The sequence below is a fragment of the Ambystoma mexicanum genome, chromosome 9 (genome assembly GCF_040938575.1).
Source record: "Ambystoma mexicanum isolate Mex_15411 chromosome 9, UKY_AmexF1_1, whole genome shotgun sequence".
NCBI lineage: Eukaryota > Metazoa > Chordata > Amphibia > Caudata > Ambystomatidae > Ambystoma > Ambystoma mexicanum.
Window position 1 is genome coordinate 905,997,105 of NC_090931.1, and position 27,693 is coordinate 906,024,797.

General features: G+C 47.7%; 1 protein-coding gene across 1 annotated transcript in view; it reads left to right on the forward strand.

Annotated features, from left to right (window-relative positions):
- MCM3AP (minichromosome maintenance complex component 3 associated protein) overlaps positions 1–27,693 on the forward strand; it is a 1,669,219-nt gene that overhangs the window by 668,375 nt on the left and 973,151 nt on the right. The window contains exon 12 of the mRNA XM_069616041.1: positions 23,517–23,758. Coding sequence (XP_069472142.1) covers positions 23,517–23,758 — 242 coding nt within the window. The remainder of the gene's footprint in view (positions 1–23,516; positions 23,759–27,693) is intronic.

A 27,693-nucleotide genomic window follows, 5' to 3' on the forward strand; every position in this document is an offset into this window, starting at 1 on the left:
TACCTGTGGCCCCGTATAGGGCTATTCTGAGGGCAGCAAGGGAGCACCGCACACTGGGTGTTTTGTGAGACCTGTGGAAAAACAACAGTGCAAATAGATCTCTCTCGACCTGCCCCTCACCTATGGCATCCGTGTTGGGCCCCCTGTTCCATCTGACGAGGGAGGGGATGAGGTGCGCCCAGCAGTGGTTGGATGGGGATTGGAGAAGGTGGGACAGCTGTTCGGGGAGGGTCAATTTGGGGGATATGTGGAAATTCTGGAGGGTATGGGTCTGGATAGGATCTCAATTTTTGAGTACTTAAGGCTGAAGGGACTGTTTACTGACCCGAAGTGGGATACTCGGCTCGCCAGAGACCTAACCAAGTTTGAGAAATGGCTAGACTGCACCACCACGTGGAAAGGCGCTCTCCAGCATATATACGATGCGGATCTCGACTCCAGATGTGGGGAGACACACCTTTAAGAAATATTGGGTGGAACTAGCGGGGGGGGTGAAATCACGGTAGAGGACTGGCCCAGAGTCATTCGGGTGACATTCCACAGCAATCAATTCACCTCCACCATCGAACCGAACTTTAAGATACTGCAAGGGTGGCACAGGGATCTGCTGAAAATCTCAAGAATGTTTGCGTGCGCCTCCCCCATGTGCCCCAGAGGTTGTGGCCTGGTGGGGTCCCTCACCCACATGTGGCAGCAATTTCCCAGAATTTGCATCTTCTGGCAGGAGCTCCTTGGCTGGATCAAGGACCTTGTTGGAACCCAGCTGACCCTCGACCTGCTCCAGATACTGTTGGGAATCCTGACAAGGGGGGAGTACCAACTGCTCAGGGTGTGTGAGGCCATGTTACGGGCTGGGCGGATGGCAGTCGCCCAACATTGGAAGGTGGGAAGAATGCCCACAAGACGGGAATGGGAATGTAAACTGTGGAACATGATTGAAATGGAGAGGCTGACAGCCATTGTAAATGATTACAGGGAGTCCTCCTTGGAGGAATGGGGTCTGTTGCTGTCCAAGTTGGAGGGTGTTCGAGACTGACGGTGAAGCAGGGAAGGTGCAGAAGAGGTTAGCTGTGATGTCCTGGTACAGGGGTGCCAATCCAATACCCTCTAGTCCACTCAACGTAACATTGAGATCTGAACATCCATCCATGAGAGGTTTTATGGCTGATTGAACGTTTGTTCCCTTTGTCAAATGAGAAATTATATCGTGCCTCCTACCGCAATAAATATATGAATATTGGCCTACGCCAAGCTGCTTTATAAATCGCTTGCGAAGAAATCAGTGTTGCAAGGTCCTGACCTTAAAATCAATGTAAGCCGCCATTTTAGGTCAATCCGCCATTTTAGGTTCGCTTTGTAAAGTCACCATGTGAGTTAAAATGGTGGACGATGTCATTCCAAAATACAATATGGCCGTCTTGACCTCTGTATGTAGCTAATATGTAACTTGCCTCCAGGCCACTTGTTGAGGTCGTGAACTGAGACCTTGTCCTTCGTTTACCTGTGTGTAAAGGATTACTCGTGCAATGAAACTAATCCGCGAGCATACGTTAAGAACAATGTATTCAAATACTGAACGTAGAACACTTGTTTAACTACATTGTATTAATGTTTGAAAAGATCTGCATGGGAAATCCCAGAATACACAGTTGCCGTATAGGCTTGTTGATATATGTATTAAAAGCAAACCAGTTATATGCGGATGTGCGAGACTTGGCATGAACCCTAGATCGGTGATGTATTAGCGGAATATTAAGCCGAAGTGGGGCTGGACATCGTGCTCACAAAGAGTATAAAAAACCAATGCATTCTAATGTACAGCATCTCTCACTGAACCACGCTGGAGTTCGTTGTGTTGCACTGAGGGCCGATGGCTATCTGATTTTTGCTCTGTTCTTAGTAACTGGATTCAGTATAAAATAAAGTACTTTGTATGTTCCTTTGTAACCCGTGTTCGGTGTATTTCCTTTTGGGGTACTGAGCCTCGATATTTTGTTTTCACACCTGAACGCGCTGACTAAGAGATTGGGGGGGGTGTAGAGGGAGTGTGTGTGGGGGAAGGAGGACTACCTTTGTTGGAAGTGGTTGTAAGAAATACTTTGTTATTGGTTTTCCAAATGTAAATAATAACTAAAGTTAAAAAAAAAAAGAGCGAGTGTGAATTGGCATTACATTTCTCAATTTTATGAACATCACATATGTTATTCCACCACCCTTTGATGGAGATCTTTGTAAAATCTTTCCAATTGTATGTAATTAAACGTATAGCGTATAAAAGTATTAATAGGTTAAAAAAAAAAACTTTACATTTTCCCTGCATTACCTGCTAAACTTCCCAATAGAATATTAGTTAAACTCGAACGAATAGAAACTTAAAAAAATGTGTTGGAGAAAATGCCAGACTTGGTTCCAAAAGAAATTTACGAGTGAACAATTAAAAATCACATGACTGAAGGATCCAGTGGCTGATTTACAGGACCAACATAGATCATCATTAGTTATCTTGGATATACATAGTTTTTTGGGTGCAATAAAGGCTCTACGAGTGAAGAAATATAACGTTTGGGTTAGGTTGATCAACTTAATTGTAGTACCTTGAATAATGCAACACCGGTAGATTACCTTGCCTTATTATATAGCTGTATTCATGCCAAGAATGTTTTACCAACTGATTACCTTGACCTAATTTGTAACAGTAATAATGCCAAAAATGTCATATCATTGCTAGACTGCTCTGTTTTAACAAGGAATTGCAATATGCCGATTGTCCCTGCACTCTTGCCCCGATTCTAAAATCGCTGCACTACTACCTGAGAGCCCTGCCTTATCACACAACTGCCAGGAGCCAACTACACCTGCCCTTCCCCATATGGCCATGAACGCTGCCCCGCGTGGCTTTGCAGTACCACACAACTACCCCTTGACAACTGTTCCAGGCCTCCCCCTTGAGACCTTCTACACTGCATCTCTGCAAGACCACCCTGCTCCCACCAGTAATCGCATGCCGACGGCTCCTCTCGTTGGCCCTCACCACCCTACTTAACGGCTGGACTGCCAGGACAGGACTACCAATATCTGCACTACGGATGCACTAATTCTAATATAGCTCTAATTCACAGCAGCCAGCCTCCCTCGAACTCATCTAATGCCACTAGCTGGCCAAACCCCCACTCCCCACCAGCATCAGGACAAAAAGCCTTCAGTTGATCTGTGCACTAATGTCCGTTCAGTATCGGTGCATGCACTTCACATAAAGTACCTTAACACCTCGAGAAATCTTGATGCCTTAGTCATTTCTGAAACCTGGTTGCATGAGTCCTCACCTTAGCTGTCCTGTCGGGCTACAACATCTTCCGTAAAGACCAAAGCAATGCTAGAGGAGATGAAGTTGCCTTTGTGGCAAAAGACTCCATCCCCATAAGCCGCTCAGCTCCTGCCTTAAAGGAAACAGTGACATCCTCTCCATTAAGTTGTTTACCTAACCTACCAGTACCATCACCATACATCTTCTCTACCGCCCCCAGGCCCAACCCTGAACTTTGAAGAAACCTTACTCCACATCCTGGGAGACAACATTAAGGCCTCCTCAAAAAATCCTCCTCCTAGGCGACCTCAACCTAGGCCATCACAACCCAGAGGATCCCCAGGCCTCCTCAGTAGCCAACTTCCTCAAAGAACTAGGCTTTTTCCACCGCTGCAACACACCCACTCATGCTAAGGGTCACACATTGGATTGGATCGCAGACCTGAAGTGCCCCATCGCCATTGGCCTGAACTCCCCCTGTCCATGGTCCGATCACTCCATCGACTTCATCATTCCCCACCCAAAGCAATCTAATATCCAAACGGCCATGCTCAAAATAATTGATCCCTGAATGATAAAATCCTCACCAATAAAGCTAACTTGCACACCCGCCCCATGTCTCAAGCTGACCCCTCCCTCACATCTGGTCCCCCTAAGATCCCTCAGCCACAGCGACAATACCTTCCAGCCTCAAAGAAGCGTGGGTACTTCTGCTTTTAGAAAACCATTGCTAGATCCTGAAATACCTAGTAACAATAGGCCCATCACCACTGCTCTCTTCCTGTTGAACATTATGGACTGAGCTGCATACTTACAGGATCAGGCATACCTTGAATCCAACCATGTCTTGGGAATGCGCCAATATGGTACAGAGTCTGTGCTGCTAGATTTAAATAATTCAATGAATGAGATCAGGGATGAGGAGAAGCCAGCTCTCCTCCTTCTTGATCTATCGGCTGCCTTTGATCTGGTGGATCATAACATTCTGTGCCATCACCTCAACGTTGCAGCCAACTTCTCCCCAGAAGCCACCTCATGGATAGCCTCCTGTCATGGCCATAGGGCAAGGACTCCGGCCTCTATCACCTACAAGGGCCACTTAGACCCAGTCCTGGCGCCTTTGGCGCCATGCTCATGAAAACATGTGCTTGGAACACTCTGTGCCTAAGGCATGTGCATCGGGACCGGGCGTGGCCATAGGATTGCATTGGGAGGCACGTGCTAGAATCCTTGGGCAAGGCAAGGTGGAGCTACAGGGCGTGGCTAAAGGGAGGGGCCGGAGCCAGCCTATATAAGGCCAGCTCAATCTCAGGCCCTCGCTTCACGTTACTCTGCTTTGCAGCATGACGCTTACCTCTGTAACTCACCTTGATTCCGGCACTCCAGTTTCGAAGTCCTCTGCACTTGCCTGATTCCAGCCGCTCCATCGCTGAAGACGCCTACCTGATTCCAGCCGCTCCATCGCTGAAGACGCCTACCTGATTCCAGCCGCTCCATCGCTGAAGGCGCTTACCCGACTCAAGCCTCTCCACCGCTGTGCGTGCATCATACTTGCATCCGCCGGAGTCGGGCTCTCCTCTCTTCTGATTCGGACTACCAGCGACTCAGGAGCATCTCGCTTTTCCACCGCTTCTCTGCGGAATCTTCCTCTGGAGCCATCGAACCATCTCCCAGTTTCCGGACTCAACTCCACGCCATCGGACCACACCTGCAAGGGGAAAGAATACAACAGGTTAGACACCTCACAATCACTAACTTTGGGTTGCATCTTACCTGAGTCGGGACTTCCATCATACCGATCAGTGTACTTGTTGTCCTTGAGAGCCCATCTTCTCAGGAGTACCCTAAGAGCCGTTCTACGCTCTCGACCATCACCTTCACACCCAAGTGGGACGAGTAGCGTCATAGCAGGAAATCATTACTGCTCATCATTCCTTCAATACTCACCTCTAAAGACATTGTTTGAAAACCAAAGACTTAACTTCAAGTGGATCGGTCACAGCTGGTCTGGATCGCCACGTCACGGGCCAGTGAAGCAACTAGGCCCTTTCTACGTACTCCTGCTGAAGAAAGCAGGACGGAGAGCCCACCATCTCAAAAGAACAGCTGAGCTTGCATGGGAAGACTCTTGTGTACATTGTTCTGGTATGAAAGGGGTGAGGGGATTCAGGATACCCCCACACTCTCCTCATTACCTATCCTCTCCACCCAGGCGCAACACCAGTATCCAGAACCCGTTTCTTCGAGGCTGCTGGGGGAGACAGCCGACACCAGGGAGCCAAGTCGAGGAGGGCTCCAACCGTGCCCCAACGCCCCTGCAGAGACCAGGTGAGCGTAATACCTTCTTTCCAGAAGGGAGAGTTATGAGAGTGCTTGCAGAGAATGTCAGTGCACCTCCCACACCTCTCATGTGGTGTACCACAAGGTTCTTGAATCTCCCCCACGCTCTACAACATCTTCACCAAACCCCTCTTTAACATCCTGGATTCCTTCGGCATAGCTTACACCAACTATGCCGATGACACCGAAATCCTCCTCCTACTCTCCAGCAACTATAATTTAGATTCCAACAATCTCAATACCGCCTATTCCATCATTCCACCATTCAAGCCTGGGTAGCACAAAACTGTCTTTGCCTGAATGGGGATAAAAATGAAATCCTCCTAGTAGGTCCACCTGTGGTACTAAAAAAACAAAACTAGCAAAACTCGGCTTTCATAATTGATGATATCCAGGTCCCTGTATCCTCCACGGTGAAAATGCTTGGTATTTACCTTGACACCACCCTCTCCCTAACCCTTCAGGTAAACGCCATTGCGTTCTCAGCAGCATACACTACAAAACTCATAAATGCCTCCCAACCTTTCTTATCCACGTACAGCTGCTTGACTACAGCACAAGCATTCATCAGGTCCAGACTCAACTACTGTAACTTCCTCTTCTCTAGCACGTCCGCAAAAAACGTACAGGAAATGCAAGTCATTCAAAATAATGCCCTCGGAGCAGCCCTCAATATTCCCAAACGGGAGCACATATCGACTGCGAGAAGAGCAGTTCATTGGCTCCCAATCTGGGAAAGGATTATCTTCAAAACCATGTCCACCACACATAAGTGCCTATGCAAAACCGCTCCCCCATACCTTTCTCAGAAAATCATTAGATCCCAGTCATTGAGGCCAATAAGGAACCTTGTATGCGCACCGCCTCTGCCAACCCAAATTCAAAGTTGGGGGCCTGAGCTTCCCCTACATTGCAGCCAAGCAGTGGCACTCCCTGCCCCCTAATTTAAGAGCAGAACCATCCTACTGAGTATTTATAAAATCACATACAACCTGGCTGTTTGCCTAGATATACTTGCTTCATGTTTTCCTCCTACTGTTTTATGATCCCTATTGCCATTGCTTATCTCTGTATTGCAAGTGACTGGTTCTGTAACAGTGCCTCGATGCCTCTGGGCTGTTTATGCACTTTATAAATGAAAAAAATAAAAATAAAATAAAAAATAGTCCAAAGCATAGACCACAGTTTATCGTCAAAGTGCATACCACAGTCTTCTTCCCATTGCAGTTCAGGTGCCCACTTCGTATTAGGGGATCTTTCTCCTCTTAACATTTTGTAGAGGCAGGAGGCTTTGATGGTATCAAGAGCTTCTATGAGACTTCGTCTAGTAGGATCAGCAACCAATTAATTCAATTTGTATCTACTTTTAGCATCAAGACAAGCATTAAATTAAGATATTGATTGAGAGGACATCTTGGAATTGAAAATTACATTTAAAATATTTCTACTGTAAGAATATTACCTCCCATAATTATTTGATCAATACATTTAAGGCCTTTTATCAATCCAGGTTTTTTTCAAAAATAGGTCTAGTTTTATTTTAAACAAAAGGAGAAAAGGCCTTCATGGGTTTATTGATTTGATGAAACAAAAACTCTTTTAAATACGAGTTAGTAAGGCATATTGTTTTAGAAAAACCCATTTTGGAACCATTGAAAAGATATACAACATCTTTGACGTCAAATGGCAACACACGAGATTTTTCAACCACCAGCCAAGCAGGAGGATTTAGGATCTCATCGGGGAGAAACCAGTCCTGCTTTATGGTAATTCTTAACGTTAGGAAACCCAACACCACCAAAATCATATGAGTATTTGATTTTTTTATAGGCAATCCTTTTTCTTTACTTGGGACCCTAAAGGAGATTCATGAGTATCCTGTTAATAGATTTGGAAAAAAAGTCTGTTGGAGGTATATGGAGTATTTCCAAGTATTATAAAATCACAGGCGAGAGCATCATCTTGATGGCCTCGAATCTTCCCCACCAAGTCGAGTATAAAGGGGACCATGTGGTGAGTTATTGAATCTCCATCTATTAGCAAGATTTCTAATACATCCCAATTCAATGTTAGTTATCACGGGAGAATGATCTGAGATTTCTGAGCATTCAATAGCAGAGTCAATTATTGAAGCTACTAACGATTTGGCAACCAAATATAATCAATACAGGAGAATGAGTTATGGGGGAGGGAGTGAAAGGTAACTTCTATATCCGTAGGATGTGAAAATCTCCATGAATCAACACTGGTTTCTGGTAGACAGCTTGTGAACTCCATATGCGATTTACTATTTTTAAATTGACAGGGGATCTCTGTCTAAAAAAGGATCAATAATATTATTAAAATCACCACATAATACCATATTTGGAAGGTCTGCTTGTTGTATCATACATTTCAAATCTCGCTGGAATTTGGGATCGGGATTAGTAGGTCTGTATACATTAAGAATCTAAAAGATCTGAGAGCCAATTAATAGTTTAGCTAATACCCTCTGTCCTTAGCATCTGCATCTCTATGGAGAATCTGGTGCTGAGTGCCTTTTTTTTTAATTAAGATTGCCACACCGTTGTTTGCCATCTGCTTGACTGGCCAATACTTCACCCAAACAATACTTTTTCAATTTCATGGACTCTTGTAGCGATAAATGGGTCTCCTGTAAGCATGCAATGGTTGGTTTGAATCTTTTAATGTGAGCTAACATCTTTTGTCGCTTAATCGGAAAAAGAGCAAGCATTGCAACATTGGACCGCAGGGTGCAGTGAAATAAAAAGATTAGAAGACTATATTGTTCAAGATGAATCCACCCAACAGGTAAGAAAATAGCAGGTACACTAAAAAACAAAAGCAAAGATGTCAGAAAACAACATTGAGTGCAGAATGGGTGTGTAGGTGCATCCAAACGTTGACCAAATGACAAGTCAATAGGAGAGGTTGTGTTAGGCAGAAACCTGTGCAGTTCCCTCTGGGACCACTGCAAAAGATTTAAGACTACAGGTGTTTGGCAGTAAACCCACTTGGTAGCAGTGTGTACCACACAGATTCACTGGTAGCTGTGGCTGAGCATTCAGACTTCCCTCAAGAAGAGTTAGGCAGTAAACAGAGTATTCACAATAGGTCAAAAGAACACAGTAGAACAAGCAAACACTGACCAGAGCTTGGTGTAAAAGAGATATAATTATTTATTTAAAACCACATCTAATAAAACACACTGGCACTAACATCAAGCAGTTCAAAAACACGGTCACTAAAAGTTATACACTCCCTTCAACGATTAGTTAGAAAAGTCTTAAGTAAAGCAACACTTATTTTCAGACAGCGGTGAGCGCTTAACTAAGATGGCACTCTAATCAATCGGTTTAAAAGGGAGATAAAGGCAGAGCAAAGATAGAAACAGATCCCAACACTTTCTGAAGAACACAGTAGGAGAAGGCAGGTGAAAACTATAAAGTCAAAGTTAACAAGGTCGGACCCACTTTAAGAGGCTCTGGTCAAAATGTGTCCAAGGTCACACGGTTCAAAGTGCTCAAAAGTCTCGCAATCAGTTCTGAAAGAGTTGGACCAAAAAGAAAGGGACCAGTTTAGATGGTCAAGGCGGCCAGCCCAGTCCAGAAGGTTAAGGGATTATTATTACCTTGTAGCAATCTTTAGAAAGGGAGGCCTGGCGCACACGGTACCTTAAAGTGGTGAGAATACTCCAGCGGGGGCAGTTGTTCCTGGGAGCGGGTGCAAGTCAGTGCTTCGTCCGGAGGAAGAGAGGATCTCGTCGGGGAGGAAGACAGGAGTCCGTTGCACTGCCAGGGAAGAAACCAGCCGCGGAGTGCTTAGTTAAAAGGAGTAGTCCTTTTGTTCGCAGTCCAGTGGTAAGTGGCTATCCGGTTGCCGGGGTGCTTGGCACGCCAATTCGACCACAAGACGTCCTGGGATGCGAGAAAAAGAAGGTAAACTGGTTGTGCCCACCAGTCAGGGGAAGAAGACTCTCCAGCCGGGAGATCTTCTCTGTCGTTGGGAAGTGGTGAGTCGGTTCTGCAGGGTTCCACCGGTGATGTCGTCGTAGCAGGTCGGCTCAGCTTCTCCCTCATCGGATTTTCAAGTTCTGTGGCGACTTCTGAAGTTCCAGTCCCCAAAGCCCTGCTTTTATGCAGCATACCCCCATTCACTCAGCCTTGCTGTCAATCAAACATGCTAAGTGGTGAGCCGCCCGGCTCACCACTTGGGCCAATCACACAAGAGTGCGACTTGAGTTACCAAGGTAACTCAGTCCAGGGTGCCTAAACCCCCTCCCACATCCCCTCTGGTACCCAGACAGAGTGGCACCACTTTTGGAGGCTTCTGTGGAGAAGCCCGCCAAAAAGTGGAACAAGGGGCTCGACTTGGGTTGGAGTCACAGAAGAGAACACAAACGCCATTTTAGAATCGAGTTCTGGCAAAAAAATACCAACCGGTGAATTAATATTAAATAAATAAACCGGCGGTATGTTCGAGGCTATGAGAATTAAATAATTAAAGTTGGTAGCCTCGAATAATGGGAAAATCCCATAGGGATATATTCGCGGTTGAATATAAAAAGTAGTATCCACTGCCACCAGCCAAAACTCGATCAGGGGGGACGGAGACGTGCCCCCTCGAATAACAGACCCCGGGGCAATCGAATTGCCCCGACCAGTACGTCCACAATATATGATGGTTTGTACTGGTTTCTGTTAATAATTTGGGACTAGTAAAGCCAATGGTGACTTTACATGCCCTGGGAGACACTAGTCAGTCCCAGGGTATGGAGTCTATGGTGGGGTGTCACTATGACACCCCTGTGTCACTGCACTGAGGGTGCTGTGTAACACACATAGTAAAAACACATGAGACCCTATGGAGTAAAAGACCCCATAGCCCATAAAACACATTAACAGTCAAAGGAACCCCTCAAATCATGTCCAAGAGTGTGAGGAAAAGAGACTCCCTCTTGGCAGGAGAAAAAAACAAACTCCAGAAATCCAGCAAAGCTGCTGGGGGACTCACTAGGTTAGGAAATTCAGCCTAAACAGAGAATTCTCCCTAACAGGTTGAACTCTCCAAAATAGTTATTCATTTTAAGAGTTGCAGCGGGGAAATGTTTGAATAGTTTCTCAATGAGATAACATGTAGGATGAAAGCCAGAAAAAAGAAGGCAGTGCATCAATTGTGACTAGTGCCACCGATATCCATTTCTTCAATTTTTTAGAGTCATATGAAGTTCTTTAAGTTCATTGGGTTTTGGAACAAAGAGGGTTTGCCATTGATGGTGACTTTAACGGTACAGGGGTGAATCGGGCCATATCTCGCATAAAGTTGCTTGAGTGCAGGGCGATAGAGTAATTATTTTCTCCTTTGAACTGTAATTTTAGATGCATCCTGTGAGGTGAATATCCTGTCTCCATTCCATACCAGATGGTCCATTCCTTTAGCCTTTTGTAAGCACAATTTAAGTTGTGTATATTCAAGAAGCAGAACGATCATTGTTCTAAGCATATTTTTCTTGTGTGAATCTGCTTTCCTTGGCCAATTCTGTGTGCCCTTTGTATATTGAGGACAATGGATGAATGTATATTCAGGATGTTAGGCAGGGTTTTCTTAAGGAAGGGGGCAACGTCTTCTGCTACAACTCCTTCGCGGAAGATATTACAGACCTAGTAACCAACAATGCTAAACAATGTTCGCAAATGATTTTGCTTGGTGATTTTAATTTAGGTCTCCACGACCCTAATGACCATAATGCTACTGCATTGGAAAATTCCATTTCACAACTCGGCCTCACTAATCGCATCACAGGTCCCACGCATAACAAAGGTTGAACACTGGACTGGCTTGCAGATCTCAACTGCTCTAACGCCATCCTCCACAATGAACCTACCGCATGGTCTGACCATCACTGCATCTCCTTTGCCATTCAGGCAAATGCACCCCCCACCTTAAATCCCACCATTGCACCACAAATCCGCTCTAGAAACAATAAGAAGATAACACTACAAAATGGGGGTCATTCCGAGGTTGGAGGTAAGGAGAAAACAATGCCGGTAAAGGATTACCGGCATCGCTTACCGCTACGGGCTATTCTGACCAACCAGACCGTTATTTACGGCACCGTAAAGTACGATGCCGTAAATAGCGGTCTAGGGGCACGCGCGACACACCATGCTGATATTGGCGGCATGCCGTAAACCGGAGCTGATCCCAAGTAATGCGGACATGTAAATAACAGGCTCCTGAAGCCCGAAAAGTACCTTACCGGCATGGAGTAAATACCGACATCTCCGAGAAGGTGTTAAGAACCCTGAGCAGTGTTTCCAAGAGCCACAGGTGCACACAATCGGCACAGGTGGAGGCAATGCAGTCTGGCACAGCACAAAAGGAGCATACCCACACACCACACCCCCTCCCACCCCAAGAATGATACCAATAGTAGTAGCATTACTGGAGCTGGAGGCCCTCCTTGCAAGGCAGCAACAACGACAACCACAGCCCCCACCACAGAGGATACACAGGAGGAGAAGGAGGATGAGACAGGCCCAGCATGCCCCACCAGTGCAGCCACCGTAACCACGCCGGCAGCCCCCAATCCCTCGCATCAGAGCCACCCCCTTCAACCTAACACCAGAGCAGATCCACACCCTGTACCGGTTTGACCGTGACACGATCACCACCATAGTGGACCTGATACATGACGACATAGTGAGCCTCATAGGAATACGCACCACCATCCCCCCTCCACTGAAGGTAGTGTCTGTGCTCCACCTCCTTGCCACAGGCACCTACCAGCACGCAGTGGGGCACATGCATGGCATATCACAAACCTTATTTACCCGGATACTGAACCAAGTGCAGGATGCCCTCCTCAAGCACACAAGGGACTACATATCCTTACCACGGACTCCCCAGGAGACGATCAACTCAAACGTTGACTTCCATGCACTGGCAGGCATGCCAAATTGTATATGTGCCCTTGACTGCAGCCACATGGAGTTGGGGGTCCCGCATGCCATGGAGGTGGCGTATCGCAACCGCAAGCAATACCACTCCATCAACGTGCAGATGTTATGCAATCATCACACATTACTGTGCCCGAAATCCAGGTTCAACTCATGACTCTTTGGCATTGTGGAACTCCACGCTAAATGGAGCGACATGCTGGACGACGTGCCTGGCTGCTTGGTGAGTAGCCTGACTGGGCCATGGCAGTGCATCGGGGTTGCGAGGTGTGTGCCTGCATACTCCACCTGGGTGGGAAGTAGGGGGGGGGGGGAGATGCATACTCCACTTGGGTTGAAATCTTGATGCCAGTGCACGATGTGCACCTCACCGAACACTGTGCGCCAGAGCCAGTGAAACGGCACGTGACTACCAAATTCCACAGTGATGAAGTAAGGCCGACACCTAACACTACATGACTAATAGGTGACCAGGCCACATTCCACAACACATGCACCACTCATCGGTGGACCTCGGACACCTTAAGGGCATCTAGCACTAAGCACTGCATATGCACTATGTCGCTTCCTCAAGCATATCACCACACCGGAGGGTCATCCCTGGGAGTGCATAGAGGTGAGCCCAACAGGGATACCATAGCGGGTCACTGGTACTGCACATCCATAGGAGTGCTGTAAGTCACCATAGTACGGATCAGTGCAGAATGACGAATATGCTACTGACTACAGCCAACACTCCCTACTCCCAAATCTCACAGAACACAGCACTTCAATGATTTTACCCAAGACTGCTGCATGCATGTACGATGCATGTTCTACAAGATGTGAGTGCACACCATAAACCATCTTGAAGATGCTACCCCCTCCGTCATTCCATTGCACAGAACACATAGCGGGGCCAGGAATGGGGACAATGCATCCAGGGACATGTGCGTATGGGCAGAAATCACCTGCTGCCATGCAAGACTAGTTCAGTTGTCCGCCATGACTGTACAAACACCTTCATTCCCCTCTCATGCAGGTGATGGTGGCTATCCCTTGACACCGTGGCTCATGACCCCTGTCTGAAACCCACAGAACAGGCACGAGGAGGTCTACAATCGTTCCCATACCCGTACACGTGTGGTGATTAAGCAGGCCTTTGGCCTGTTGAAGGCACGATTTCGTTGCCTCAGCCGGTCGGGTGAGGCACCCATCTACAGCCATGAGAAGGTGTCCAAGATCCCCATGGCATGTGTAATGCTGCACAATATGTGCATCCGTCGGAACGTGCCCATATCCCCTGACATGGGACTGCTACCACCAGATGATGATGATGAAGGGTATAGGAGGAAGAAAGGGCAGGACAGCATCATGGTGCCGATGCACAGGAGGGACGTGCCGTGCGGCAAGAATTGTTTGGACAATATTACTGACAGACAAGTCAGAAGAGGGTGTCATGACATGAGGACATAGGGCATTGGGTGTGGGGCTACATGTACACTATGCACTGTCAGATATTAAGACACATGCGCAATGATGAATGTCCACACTGGTTTACCTTTGCAACACAAACGGTGTATTGAAATTGAAAATGCCTAAGTGAATAACAAACCCTCCACCACCCCACCCACTCCCCCTCAACTCCCCCACACACCCTCACTCTCCTCCCTCCCCCCTCCCCCCCCAAACTCCCCAACACTAGTCCCATGGTGTCCACGTAGGCCACATGTGGCTGGTTGGCAAGTTACCCCGCGCTCCCGGAGCCAGGGGGAGGCATGTCCCGGCGGCGCTGGGAACGGAGTGACCGACGCAGTGGGCTCGTCTGTGTCGAGTTACTGGTCGACGGGGTGCCCTCATGCTCAGCCTGTTGTGAAGGACGTGCAGCCTCCAGGGCATCGGCAATGCGGCCGAGGACCTCACATAGACGGTTGGTGCTGTCCGTCACCACCTGCCGCATTGCCCTTAATTACTCCCGCCACTCCTCCCTGCCCTGCCGATTGTCCTGCATCAGCTCGGTGTTGAGGGCGGTGAGCTGTGCTGCGCGTCAGCCGATGGTGTGTTGTCCCTGCAGGGGATTGTGCTGCCATGACCTGCCAGGGCTTCGCCTGGGGGAGTGGGCACAGGACTGGCTTTTTCCTGTGATGGTCCACGGGCACATTGGCCAGGTGTCTGTCTCGCCTGAGTCGCTGTATGAGACCTGTGGGTAGGAGCTGGCCTCTGGGGTGTGGATGACTGAAAATGTGTCGTCCTGTGCAGCTCCACAGGTGGAAAAGGGGCTGTCTACAGATTCCAGGGGGGCCATGGCTGCTACCTCCCCAGCCACGCTTGACTCCTCAGACCTTGGCGCTGCCGATGTTCCTGGCGCCAATGCAGGGAGGGGGGGGGGGGGGCGGTGCACCCTCCATGGGACTTGCAGGAGCCGGTTTTGCGCTTCCAAGTGTGCTCTTCCTGGCTGTAATGCGGCGGACCCTGCCTTTACCCCTGGAGGTGGTGGGACAGCTGGTCTCGTGGTCCTCGCTGTCATGCTCACTGCCTGTGGGGGTAGAAGAGAGGGACGGCATGAGTGATGATTTGAGAGCCAACTTTCATACATGGCTACAATCACATATTCAGTCATTTGGGGGTCATGGGCATTTGGGTATACAACGGCACTACATTCAATTTATGGGTGGGATATGCATGCAGGTGTCGGTTTCACTCATGTTGGCCGGCTACTGTGCTGTCTGACTAGCACACTGTCCACAACAACTGCCCAGTGTGCCTCATGGGATAGGCCACTTCGTGCAGCATGTGTAATGTGCGTTAAGCCCTTGCACTTGGAACTTGCTTGGGTCACAGTTGCTTCTGCATGAATTTAAGGGGGGGGGGAACCATGCCGTGACTCCTTGGCCAGGCCTTTCAAGTGTATGTCATGTCATGGCATTGGCATTAGCAGTGTTGACTTTGGACACTAACCTCTGTCAGCGGACGACGTTGGCCCACACTCCATGTTGCCGACCCATTCAATTGATTCTTGGCCGATCAAGCCGGCACACGTCTCCTCCCATGGCATCAGTTTAATGGGGGGACATGGGCCCCCTCCAGTCTCCTGTGCCTGGCTGCTGTTTGCCGAGGGGATGCTCCGCACCATCAGCCACAGGTCGCCCCACCGCTTGCGGCAGTCCTTGGGGGAGCGGGGGGTGTTGCCAACTGCGCTCACGCTCTGGCCCACTAGTGCCCAGATGTTTTTCTTCCTGAGCAGCGGCCCTCTCCGCATGTCTCCACTGAAGACAATGTCAGCATGCTCCTGGAGGGTGTCCACCATCATCTGCAGTTCGTTGGGGCGGAAGCGCTCCTTGCGGAGCCGGGCTGCTCCCATCTTGGGTGCTTTTGTCATTCCTGATGCTTCTGTTAGGGTTTTCCAAGATTCACAATGGTCCCAGGGGTCCTGCCTGGTGTGGATGGCAATAGATTGTGTTTTTAAAGATGGCTGCCGTTCTCCTTCCAGTTCCTGTGCGATGACGCTGTTTCTGGTTCCGCTATTTTACGGTGACCGTAAATAGCGGTGACCCCTGATTACGGCCACTCCATGGCGGTAGTGTTATGTATGGTGCGCTTCATGCCGGTAAGGGCTTTTCGGGGCCCTTTTGCGGCATAGCGATAGGTACATTACCGGCATGGCGCAAAGCTTGTGCCCACAAAGTCGTAATAGGCCACTTTTAGCGGTCTATTACCAGCTCAGACACAGTATTTGCTCCATGCCGGTAATGACCGGTACTTACCTCCAAACTTGTAAAGAGGCCCAATGTGCGTCCTCTGAGCCACGATATCAGGGACCTATTTAACTACAAAGACCTAGATTCAAATTATCTAGTCAACCTCTTCAACAACACACTTGATTCATCTATAAACCTCATTGCCCCTATCAATTTAAAAAAAGCCAAACCTATAGCTCACCTGAACTAAAGATCCTCCAGAATGCCAAAAGAGCAGCTGAATCCACATGTAGAAAATTGCCTACCCTTACCAGTAAGTTGCTTTTCACCTCTGCTGCCTCTACTTACAAATTGGCCATTCACAACACAAAAAGAGACCTACAACAATAGAATACTAACGGCCAAATCTAGGACCAAGGAACTCTTTAGCATCCTAAGGGAACTTGAGTCCTCAGCCCACCCACCGAAGCCTATGTGAAAGACACAGACTGGTGCGCCAAAATACAAAAAGCTCTCAAGGATAAAATCACTCTGCTTCAAACTAAAATGAAGGCTAAAAAGAACAGCTTGATCAATAGCTCCAACCCCTCATACTCCTCAAACTCTCATGCCCCATCTTGACAACCTTTCTCCTTCTCACCAGTCATACCTAATGAAGTTGAAAAAATTATCAAAGGCCTTAAACCCTCTAGATGCCAAGGCGATATCTGTCCGGCCTCAATCATTCAGGGAGGCGCCACGGACCTGGCACAGTTCATTGCTACCCTCATTAACTCCTCCTTCAAGACTAGCAGAGTCACCAATATCCTCAAGGAGGGGCATGGCTTGTGCCTCTTTAAAAAAAAAAAAAACAAACTTAGACCGGAATACACCTACCAATTACAGGCCTATCACTACCGCCCCCTTCCTCTTAAAAATACTAGATAGAGTGGCCTTTCTACAAATCCAGAAACATCTGGAGGATAATAATCTACTTGTCCTGAGACAATCCAGATTTAGGGTGAGACATGGCACAGAAACAGCCGATTTGGATCTCAAAATCCAAATGGATGAAACCAAGGACAATGGCGATCTGGCCATGCTCCTGCTGTTAGACCTCTCGGCTGCATTTGATCTTGTGGATCATCAGATCCTCACAGATCACCCAACCACAGCAGCCGCCTTCTTCAGCAACGCTTCTAACTGGATCCAGTCATTCCTCTCCAATCGAAACTACCAGGGTCTTCGCACCCTCAGCCACAGCTGACCCCATCCAGTGCGGCATCCCTCAAGGCTCTTGCGTCTCTCTGACACTTTACAAAATCTTCACTATGCTCCTCTTCGACCGTCTTGACAACCTGGGTGTCACTTACACGAATTACGCTGATGATACCCAGGTTCTCATCACACTGTCAGACGATTCTAAATTGATCAATGACATATATTTGGAGATCCAGGCTTGGATGGCTAACCACAGCCTTTGCCTCAATGACGAGAAGACCAAGCTCTTGATCATTGGATCCCAAGTACGGCTAAACAAACTAGACCCCCGATACACATCCTTTGACATCGATGGGAACTCAATTAAAGTAGCCAAGGAAATCAAAACGCTGGGAGTCTACTTGGACTCAACCCTCTCACTCAAGAAATAAGTGAGCGCCTCTGCTACTGCCTACACCAATAAGCTTATTAACACATGCAAATCATTTTTCTCCCAACAGCTGCATCACGCGAGCTAGAGCCTTAGTACTATCTCAGATCGATTATTGTAACACCATGTTCCTTGGAACGGAACCTCAACAGGCTTTATGTCTTACAAAATAACGCCCTAAGATCTGCTCTGAACATCCCCAGGTCCAAAAACATCACCAGTTTCAGACAGGGTGCACATTAGCTACCATTGTGCGATAGAATATCTCTCTGCACTTTAGTCATCACTCATAAATGTCTGTCTAATTCAGCCCCCAAGTACCTGTCCGACAAATTCTCCAAACACCAATCTACCAGACCCACCAGAATACTGTACTCACACTGCCTCACTATTCCGAGGTTCAAATTGAAAAGAGCTGGAGGAGCTAGTTTCCCTGAACTGGCCACTCATCTTGGAACTCCCTCCCTCTCACCATCAGAACGGAACCATCCTTCTGGACCTTCAGAGCCAAAGTAAAGAGTTGGCTCTTTGACAAGAAACACTGACTATACACTTATGCGCTTTCTTAATTTATTCTGCTTCACCTATTGTAACATTATCTGCATGGTACTGTCGCCAAAACTGTAACCTCCGGCGTCTTTTGTTAGGGAGAATTTTCTGTAATGGCTAATTTCCCAAACCTAGTGAGTCCCCCAGCAGCTTTGCTGGATTTTTGGGGTTCATTTATTTCTCCTGCTAAGAGTGAGACTCTTTTACTCCCACACTTAGACATGATTTGAGGTGTTCCTTTATCTTTCCATGTGTTTTATGGGCTATGAGGTCTTTTACTCCATAGGGTCTCATGTGTTTTTGATGTGGGTTACACAGCACCCTCCGTGCCGTAACCCAGGAAACATAGACTCCATACCCTGGGACTGACTACTGTCTCCCAGGGCATGTAAAGTCACCATTGGCTTTACTAGTCCCAAATTATGAACAAAAACCAGTACAAACCATCATATTGTGGACGTACTGGTCGGGGTAATTCGATTGCCCCAGGGTCTGTTGTTCGAGGGGGCACGTCTGATCGAGTTTTGGCTGGTGGCAGTGGATACTACTTTTTATATTCGCCCGCAAATATATCTCTATGGGATTTTCCCATTGTTTGAGGCTACCAACTTTAATTATTTAATTCTTATAGCCTCGAACATACCGCCGGTTTATTTATTTAATATTAATTCACCGGTTGGTATTTTTTGCCAGAACTCGATTCTAAAATGGCGTTTGTGTTCTCTTCTGTGACTCCAACCCAAGTCGAGCCCTTTGTTCCACTTTTTGGCGGGCTTCTCCACAGAAGCCTCCAAAAGTGGTGCCACTCTGTCTGGGTACCACAGGGGATGTGGGGGGGGTTTAGGCCCCCTGGACTGAGTTCCCTTGGCAACTCAAGTCACACTCTTGTGTGATTGGCCCAAGTGGTGAGCCGGCCGGCTCACCACTTAGCATGTTTGATTGACAGCTAGGCTGAATGAATGGGGGTTTGCTGCATAAAAGCAGGGCTTTGGGGATTGGAACTTCAGAAGTCGCCACAGGACCTAAGAATCCGAGGAGGGAGAAGCTGAGCCGACCTGCAACGACGACACCATCGGTGGAGCCCGGCTGAACCGTCTCGCCACTTTTCCCGACGACAGAGGAGATCTCCAGTCCGGAGAGTCTTCTTCCTTTGACTGGTGGGGATAACCAGTTTTGCCTTCTTTTCACCTTCCTGGAGCATCTCGTGGCCGCCTTGCCCGTGCCAAGCACCCCGGCATCCGGAATACCACAGCTTACCACTACCGCGAATAGAAGGGTAGTACCTTTTAACCGAACGAACTCCGCGGCTGGTTTCTTCCCTGGCAGTGCAACGACCTTCATCTTTCCTCCACGGCGAGACCTCCTCTTCCTCTGGACGAAACACCGACTTGCACCCGCTGCCAGAAACAACTGCCCCCGCTGGAGCTTCCTTCACACTTAAGGTACTGTGTCCCGCCTGGCTTCCCTTGCGACAGATCGTTCGGGGTGACAGTAAAGCCTCAACTTTCTAACCTGGGCTGGCCTGGGACAACCTAGCTAACTTTTCCTGAGTTTAATTTCATCCTTTGTGTGCGAACTATCTACAGGACTCTTTGGGCATAGCCCCACTGTGTGAACCTGGACCCCTCCTGCTTGCTCTCTCCAAGAGCTGGGCCTTGCTATTGACTTCCTTGCTCTCCAGTAGAACTCTGCCTATCCTGCCTTACTGTGGTTCTTTTAAAAGTATTGAAATTTGTGTGCTTCCATAACTCTGCCTTTTTCCCTCCCTTTTTAAATAACTTATTAGAGTGCCATCTTATGTTAAGCGCTCACCTCTGTCTGAAAATAAGTGGCGTTTCTCACTAAGACTTGTCTAATAAGTAATTAGGGTTGTGTATATATAATAGTGACTCTGTGCTGAATTTACTTACCTCTTTGTGCTAGTGTAATTTACAAGTGTGTCTTTAAAATAAATAATTATATACTTTTACACCAAAGCTCTGGTCAGTGCTTGCTTGTTCTACTGTATCTCTGTACCTATTGTGTGTACTCTACATACTGCCTAACTCTTCTTGAGGGAAGTCTGACTGCTCAGCCACAGCTACAAGTGAATCTGTGTGGTACAGACTGCTACCAAGTGGGTTTACTGCCAAACACCTGTAGTCTTAAATCTTTTGCAGTGGTCCCTAAGGGAACTGCACAGGTTTCTGCCCAACAGTCTTTCCTCATGTTCACTTGTACTTATTTCGCATCTCGACTACCTTGTAACCTCCAGTCAACCTTTAATCATATTCACTTGTACTTATTTCGCATCTCAACCTTGTAACCTCCAGTCAACCTGCACGTCTGTATCTTAATCCTCTTGTATGTTTGTTACCTTCTATTAAGTTCTTGCGCCCAGTTACCTCAAGGTCCGGCGCGTATTACAAATAAATAAACTAAACTTCTGAAAAACGCAGAGGTTATTTCTGCGATTTCTATTCTCCAAATCTTCATTTTGTTTTTGCAGCGGAAGTATTGATTCTTCCATATGGGCAATTCGAGTGGCTATATCCGCAGTTGCTTTTATTCTTCTTTCAACTTCTATCCTGTTTTCAAACTTTGCCCTGCATTCATCCATTTGTTGGAGCTTGACATTCGTGGATGATTCCATAAAGGGTTTGAGTGCCCTTATTTCCAGTAAAATAGTTTCCATATTAGACTCCAATAATGTTTGAGCAGGAGGAAGGGAGTCACTTTATGGCCTTTTTAATGTGGCTGGCGCTTGTGCTGATGTTTCTTTGTTGGTAGATGCTTCAGCCTGAGCTGTTAGTGAGGCCATAATCAAAGGCAAATGAGATCGGCAAGGACGTACTTGAATTACACTGAAAGCTCCTCACAGATTCCTACTATTGTTGCAATTCTCTATATATGAGGTACAGTATGCCTTCTATAATTGCTTTGAGGAAAACGGGCAAAATATTATGTTGAGACCAGCACCTCTTGGGAAAAACAGACATGAATGGCAAATTGCTGCAAATAAAAATGTAATATTTATAAAAGGGTAATTTCTTCTCAGTTGGCAGTTTTAAACAGACAAGAATAGAAATTATGTCCTATTAAGACACTAGGTGCCAAAAGCTTGAATAAATCCTTCAAAGATGGATTAAAGTATTTGAAAAGTCACCGTTTCGTATGAAGGTTGTGTAAGATGCTGCTGGTGTTATGCAGGAAAGCCGTACTGTCGCCGGGCAGCGCCGGTGGAGTCTCTGGAGGTGGTGGAAGCACTCCGTTATTCAGCGTTTCAGTCTCCCAGGTTCGCCCGTATAAACATTGGCTCTGCCCCTTCTCCCTTGCATTGCAACCGTGTTAATTGCTTTCCTTCTGCTTCAGTTGCTCGTTAGTTTCCTCTGCTTTCTCTCTACTCTTTTTCCCTGGCAGGTTGCCCCTCAGCCCTGCCGCTCTCTGGTGCTTTCTCCGGGCATGCTGTCCCTTAGTCCTGTCAAGCTCTGTGGTTTCCCCCTCCAGACTCCTCTCTGCTCTCTCTTGGCAGGCTGCCCCTCAGCACTGAAATTCTCTGTGGCTCTCCATGGCAGGCTGTTCCTCATCTGTTAATTCCACGGCAGGTTGCTTCCCAGGCATGCTCATCTCTGCTGCCTCTCTTTCTACTTCCGCTGCCTATGTCCAGCTGACCTACTATTGTTTGTGGCCCTGCGTCCCCTCATTACTTACCTGATCTCTCCCTCCTCCAGTGTCCCTTATTCCCTGTTTCGGTGACATCTCTGGGATCAATATTGGGAATCTGCAGTCAGCAGTGCCTGACACCCACCTGGATCCTCACGACCCACCTTTCAGGAAGGAAGGGATTTTTGTAGCCTCTGGCTTTTTCCCTTCCTCACCGCTGACATCCGGGGGAGCTCTGTCTCCTGCCTAGGCTGTTTATCCAACGGGCATAGTGGCTACCTCCCGGGGTTGACCATTCATCTACAAAGAACAGAAGACATCTAAGAAGTAAGCCGCACCCACGCAATCCGACGAAGATGTGGAGTTGTCGTCTGAAGAAGGTGAGGACATGGTGTCACTTCAGGAGGGAAAACAGGCTGCGTTAAACGTCAAACGCGACCCGACATCGCTGACAAGAAATGTGGCGTACTTTCCACTTGAGGCTGCTGCGTCGGGCCTTCCAGATGTCTGCACGACAGTTGTGCTTTTGAGCTGGAGAAAATGCTCTGAGTCGTCCAATGATGAAATAATGAGGTAAGCCTGGATAGGATACAGAGACAAAGTGTAGTTTAATACCCCTGAGGAATAATATAATGGTATCGGAGCGGGAGCTCTGCTCTATGCTGCCATTCCGTAGCACGCGTAACCACGCTCTCCTAGGATACTTTCTGCATGTTGCTTTTATTTGATACGCTGGTGGCACTCCAAAGAGGTATTCCTATATCTCCAGATTCCCTATGGTAACAAAATGCATGTCAGTTTCTCGAAGTAAGCCACACCCCTGCCCTGGATGTCTTTGTGCATGATGCATAATGTTCAGTATTTTAATATTTGTTGCACAGCGATCCATTGAAATTATTTGAGTTCCAATGTTCATGTGCTTCCTTTTGCACATAATGACTGGTTTGTTTTGTATACTTCAACTTTTGAATATATTTTTCTGATATCGCCATGCACAAGATAGGACAGTGGTCTATATATTCTAGCATTAGTCATCTATTTAGCGTGACATACTGGCTGGATTGCTGGAGTTGAAAGTACCTTCCTATGTGTATTCTGATGGAAATTCATTCTTTCCTATGTTTTTCCAGTGTAGCTTGAACTAAGTAAGTCAACTGGTTGGCTTGGTTTTCCAATGTTGGCAGTACATATGGTGCTTTGCCCTAAGAATGAGACCAAGTAAAAGAAATATTGTCGCTTGATTCTCCTTCAGTTAGAAGTACCGTAATCTTTGCAGCATATTTTGCATTAGTCTGCCCTTAAGTAATTGGATGTAGAAATGCATGAAAATTAAAGTGGGGATGTTCCAGTTCAGCACTGTTTTTTGTAGGTCAATATTCCCCACAAAGTATGATCTGTGTTCTGTTTCCTTGCAGCTTTGTTGAGCTGAGTCGCCCGTCATTCAACGAGCCGGAGGATTTGCCAAAGCCCCAAAAGTCAGTGTTTATTGAACAAAAACGGAGTGTCTCTGTAGGTGAGGTGGTAAATGGAGGGCCTCTTCCTCATCTAGCCCCTCATGTGCCAGTTTGCAGCTTCAATAATCAGAACAAGTATGTGGGAGATGGTCTTTGCATCGAACCGGTGGGCAGCAGCCCACGAGTTGCCGTGGAAGTCTTAGGTGAGTGTAGTTCCAGTTCTCCCATCTCTTTAAATGTAGTGGGTGTGAGAAACAGCAGTGTTCTCTCCATATTTACACAACTGTAATCTGCCTTACAGTATCTGTGCCTCTCTTCTACCTCTTGTACCTCTTCTCATTTGTCTGCTCTTTCAATCTACTGTCACTCTCCTATAATAACCTCCATCACTTCCTCTCTTCTTTGACTGTGTGCTAAGAGGCAATTTGCCTTTCCCTCCTAACTTTCTGACTGGGCCGAGTGGTCCAAGCAATTGGCCAAAGTGGTTTGGAAAGCACCTTGAGGAGCAATGCTTGATTAATTGTGCAAGGAAGTCGCAAAACTGCTGCTGTTGTAAGGCTCCTTCTGTGTGGCGGGAGGCAGGGGGGCAGCACTAATGGTGCAAATGCTTGTGACCCTGCTGCCATAAAAGGTCAAAATGTTGCAAGGGTCTGTGTGCGCCCCCTTCTCGAAGCAGGTTTTGCAGAGTTATTTTTCAGGGGGTCCCCCCAAGGCTCCTTGCTGACACCTTTGCTTTTAAATGCATACATCAAAACTTAAGCTTCATTTAATAGAGCAGATTTTGCCCAATTTTGAACTTCATGCAGAAGATTCACAGATTACCTTCAGTTTAGCTTCTAACCAAATGATCAATCAGACCATTTCAAATTGCAGAGAGTGCTTCCTGGCTCCTGCATATGCGGATTTGAGCCAAATCACTTCCATATTGACTCACTTCAGGCTTTGGGTGTGCGAGGCGGCACAAGAGCGCCCACTCACATTCAGGCCTACATTACCCCAGCCTGCACCCCCAATGGGCCATGCCACGTCTGGGGAATCAAAATTCCCCAAGCATTGCATGGCTCACTGGGAATGCCTTCTTGGGGTATTAGTACTACTGAATTGTCAAAGGGAAACTAAGTTTCCCTTTGACAGTTCAGTTAAAGCCAGCCCAGGAGCGTTCACTCAGCTGCTTACTGCCGGCTTGGTCCTCCAGACTGGGTGGCAGGTCGGCACACTGTCTTCCATTATGGACATGCCACTCCTGCTGTAGTTTGATTGCTTAGCTGCACTTCTCTTCACACTGCCTCCATATTTCCCTATTCCTGTTATAGGCTTTTCTGGTTTCCTTGAAGGAACTTGGCTTGGCTGTTTTTATGTCTCGGCGGGGGTGGGCGAGGAGGGGGGGTTTCCAGGGAAGGGGGCCTGAGGCGGGGTGTTTAGGTCTTGGAGCCTTGTAATTAATTAGTGCATTGGTCAAACATTGATTAATGATATCTCTTCTTACCCCTCCCACCCCTCTGGCACTCTTTTCTCCCTCTCTGACTACCCTGCCTTCTCTTCCTTCCTCCTCTACGCATCCTCAGGCACCGCAGGGTGCATCTCTGGCCTGTACCCCTCCCCGGAAGTCCTTCAAATGTGGCAACCTGCTCCACATCGCTACTTTCAACTCTCATTCAGCTGTCAAACCCCCTGACATCTGCCATCTCCTGGAAGAGCTTGATTTGGATGTACTTGGTCTCACCGAGACTTGGTTCACGGCCAGCTCTGTCATGAGTTTCGACACTCTCCTTCCTGATGGCTACATGATCCTCTCTGAACCCAGAACCAACTGACCCGGTCAGGGTGTAGGCTTGATATTCCCGGAGTGTATACCTGCTTCTATCATTCCAATGCAGCACTCCTCCTCCTTTGAATGCCTGGTCTGCAAGATCTCTATCTCTCCTAGCCTCTCTCACTGTGGCCACTATCTATAGGCTGCCTGGCCAGGTTGCCCTCTTCCTCTCTGAGTGGGCTGACCGCTCCTCCTCGCCTCAACTTCTCTTCTGCGACTTGAACATCCACCTGGATGCTACCAGCCCTTCAGGACTCTTTCGCAACCTCTGTGATGCTCTTTATTCTTCCCTATGGTCCGACTCACTCTGCAGGGCACACACTGGATGTTCTGATATCCTCAGATCTTCCCTTCTCTAACCCTCTCCCCACTCCTCTCTTGGAGTGATCACTTTCTCCTTTCTTCCCACCTCTCTCTCTTCCCCGCAGGTCAAGCTGACTGCAGCACTGCCACCTACCATCGCGGTCATCCGACCCATGAACCGTGTGTCAGTTGAGGCTTTCGCTGCTTCTTACTCACCTCCTCCTGCATCTTTGGCTGACTCACACCCTGACAGCCCTCTCTAACCTTCATCTCTCTATCGCTAACACTCTGGATGTCCTTGCCCCTGTCATGAGGATCCGCTTGAAGCCCAAATCCAAGTGCAACTTTTGGTAGGATTCCGACTTCGCCGCCCTTAAATACAAGTGTAGGGGGAAATGGGGAGGGATGATCTTGTCTTGGTATGGCCGCATAACTCCGGTAAAGATGAATATCTTGCCTAGGCTGCTGTACCTCTTGATAGCTCTCCCAACGATTGTCCCCGACCAATCCTTTAGGGATCTACAGAAAGCGGTGCAAGAGTTTATATGGCAGGGGAAAACCCTGAGGATCGGGTGGGCTACTTTGACTCTCCCCAGGGAGGAGGTGGGTTTTGGGTTACCAGATTTTCCTCTATTACCGTGCTGCCCAATTGCGAGTCCTATTGGAACACATGAAAGAAGGGATGAGAACTTACTGGTTTTACCTGGAAGATATGGATGCCCACCCACTTAAGTTACGCGATCTCTTGTGGGTCCCACGCAGGCTCATCCCGAGTAGGTTGAAGGTCCATCCAACCCTGGGAGTACTCTGGGCGACCTGGAAAGAAGGTCCCTGGACTGCTCACCTAACTTCAGGGCCCTCTCCGATGACCTCACTCAGGGGACACCCCTTCAAACTTGGGAGTAGGGGGTTTCGAATTGCCCAATCTTGGTCAGATATGGGATTGGAATAGGCTGGGCAAATGTTCAAAGAGGGTGAATTTCTCGCGCATGAAGAAATGAGGGAGGCTCTTGGGCGGGGATCAATTTCCATTTTCGAGTACCTTCGGTTGAAGGGCTTTCTCTGTGATCAGTCATGGGGGCAAAATATGAGAAGAAAGCTGACTCCTTTTGAAACATTACTGGACACGGCTACAACGAGAAAGGGGACAGTGTCCAAGATGTACAAAATCCTGAACACCAACAACCTAGAGGAAAGGAGGGGATTCTGCAAGTTTTGGAATGGGTTAATAGGGGACACCCTTTCGGAGGCCGATTGGACAAGGATATTTAAAATAGCGTTTCATGGCAACTTATTTACATCAGACATGGAGCATAACTTTAAGTTCTTGCAAGGGTGGCATAGGGACCCATTGAAACTGACAAAGATGTTCCCAGGGGTGTCTCCCAAATGTCCAAGGGGATGTGGCCAGGTGGGTTCAAGGGACCACATGTGGTGGCATTGCACAGAAGTCCAGAAGTTCTGGAAGGATGTAAGGGGTTGGATGGCGGAGGTGACGGATGAACTACTCCCACAAAATCTGCTGACAATGCTGCTAGGCCTCCACCCGGAGGAAGCGGAAATTCACAGGTACCCAAGAATGTGGGAAACAATGCTGAGGGCGGGTAGAGTGGCCTTGGCACAGAAATGGAAGAGCCCGGTGACCCCCTCCAAGGACGATTGGTTGAACAAATTAAAGAACATGTTCCTCATGGATAAATTGACGGCCATGGTTAACAATGACTCAAGTGCATTCCAAGTGAACTGGTATGGGGTGCAACAGATGTGGGGATGGGAGATTTAACGTCACTGTGGGGATGTTAATGTGCCGGGGGCGGGTAGGATGGGGAATGTGTGGTGGCTACTCCAGGAGAGACGACCTACGGTCTGGGGGGGCATTGGGGGGGTTGAGGGAGTTGGTTCAAGGGTCCGATGAATGTGTTTAATCTGAATCTATCATGGCCCACCCAATTGTTGTATTCAGAAAATGCTAATAAAACCAAAGTTTAAAAAAAAAAACCACAAGTGTAGGTCGGCGGAGAG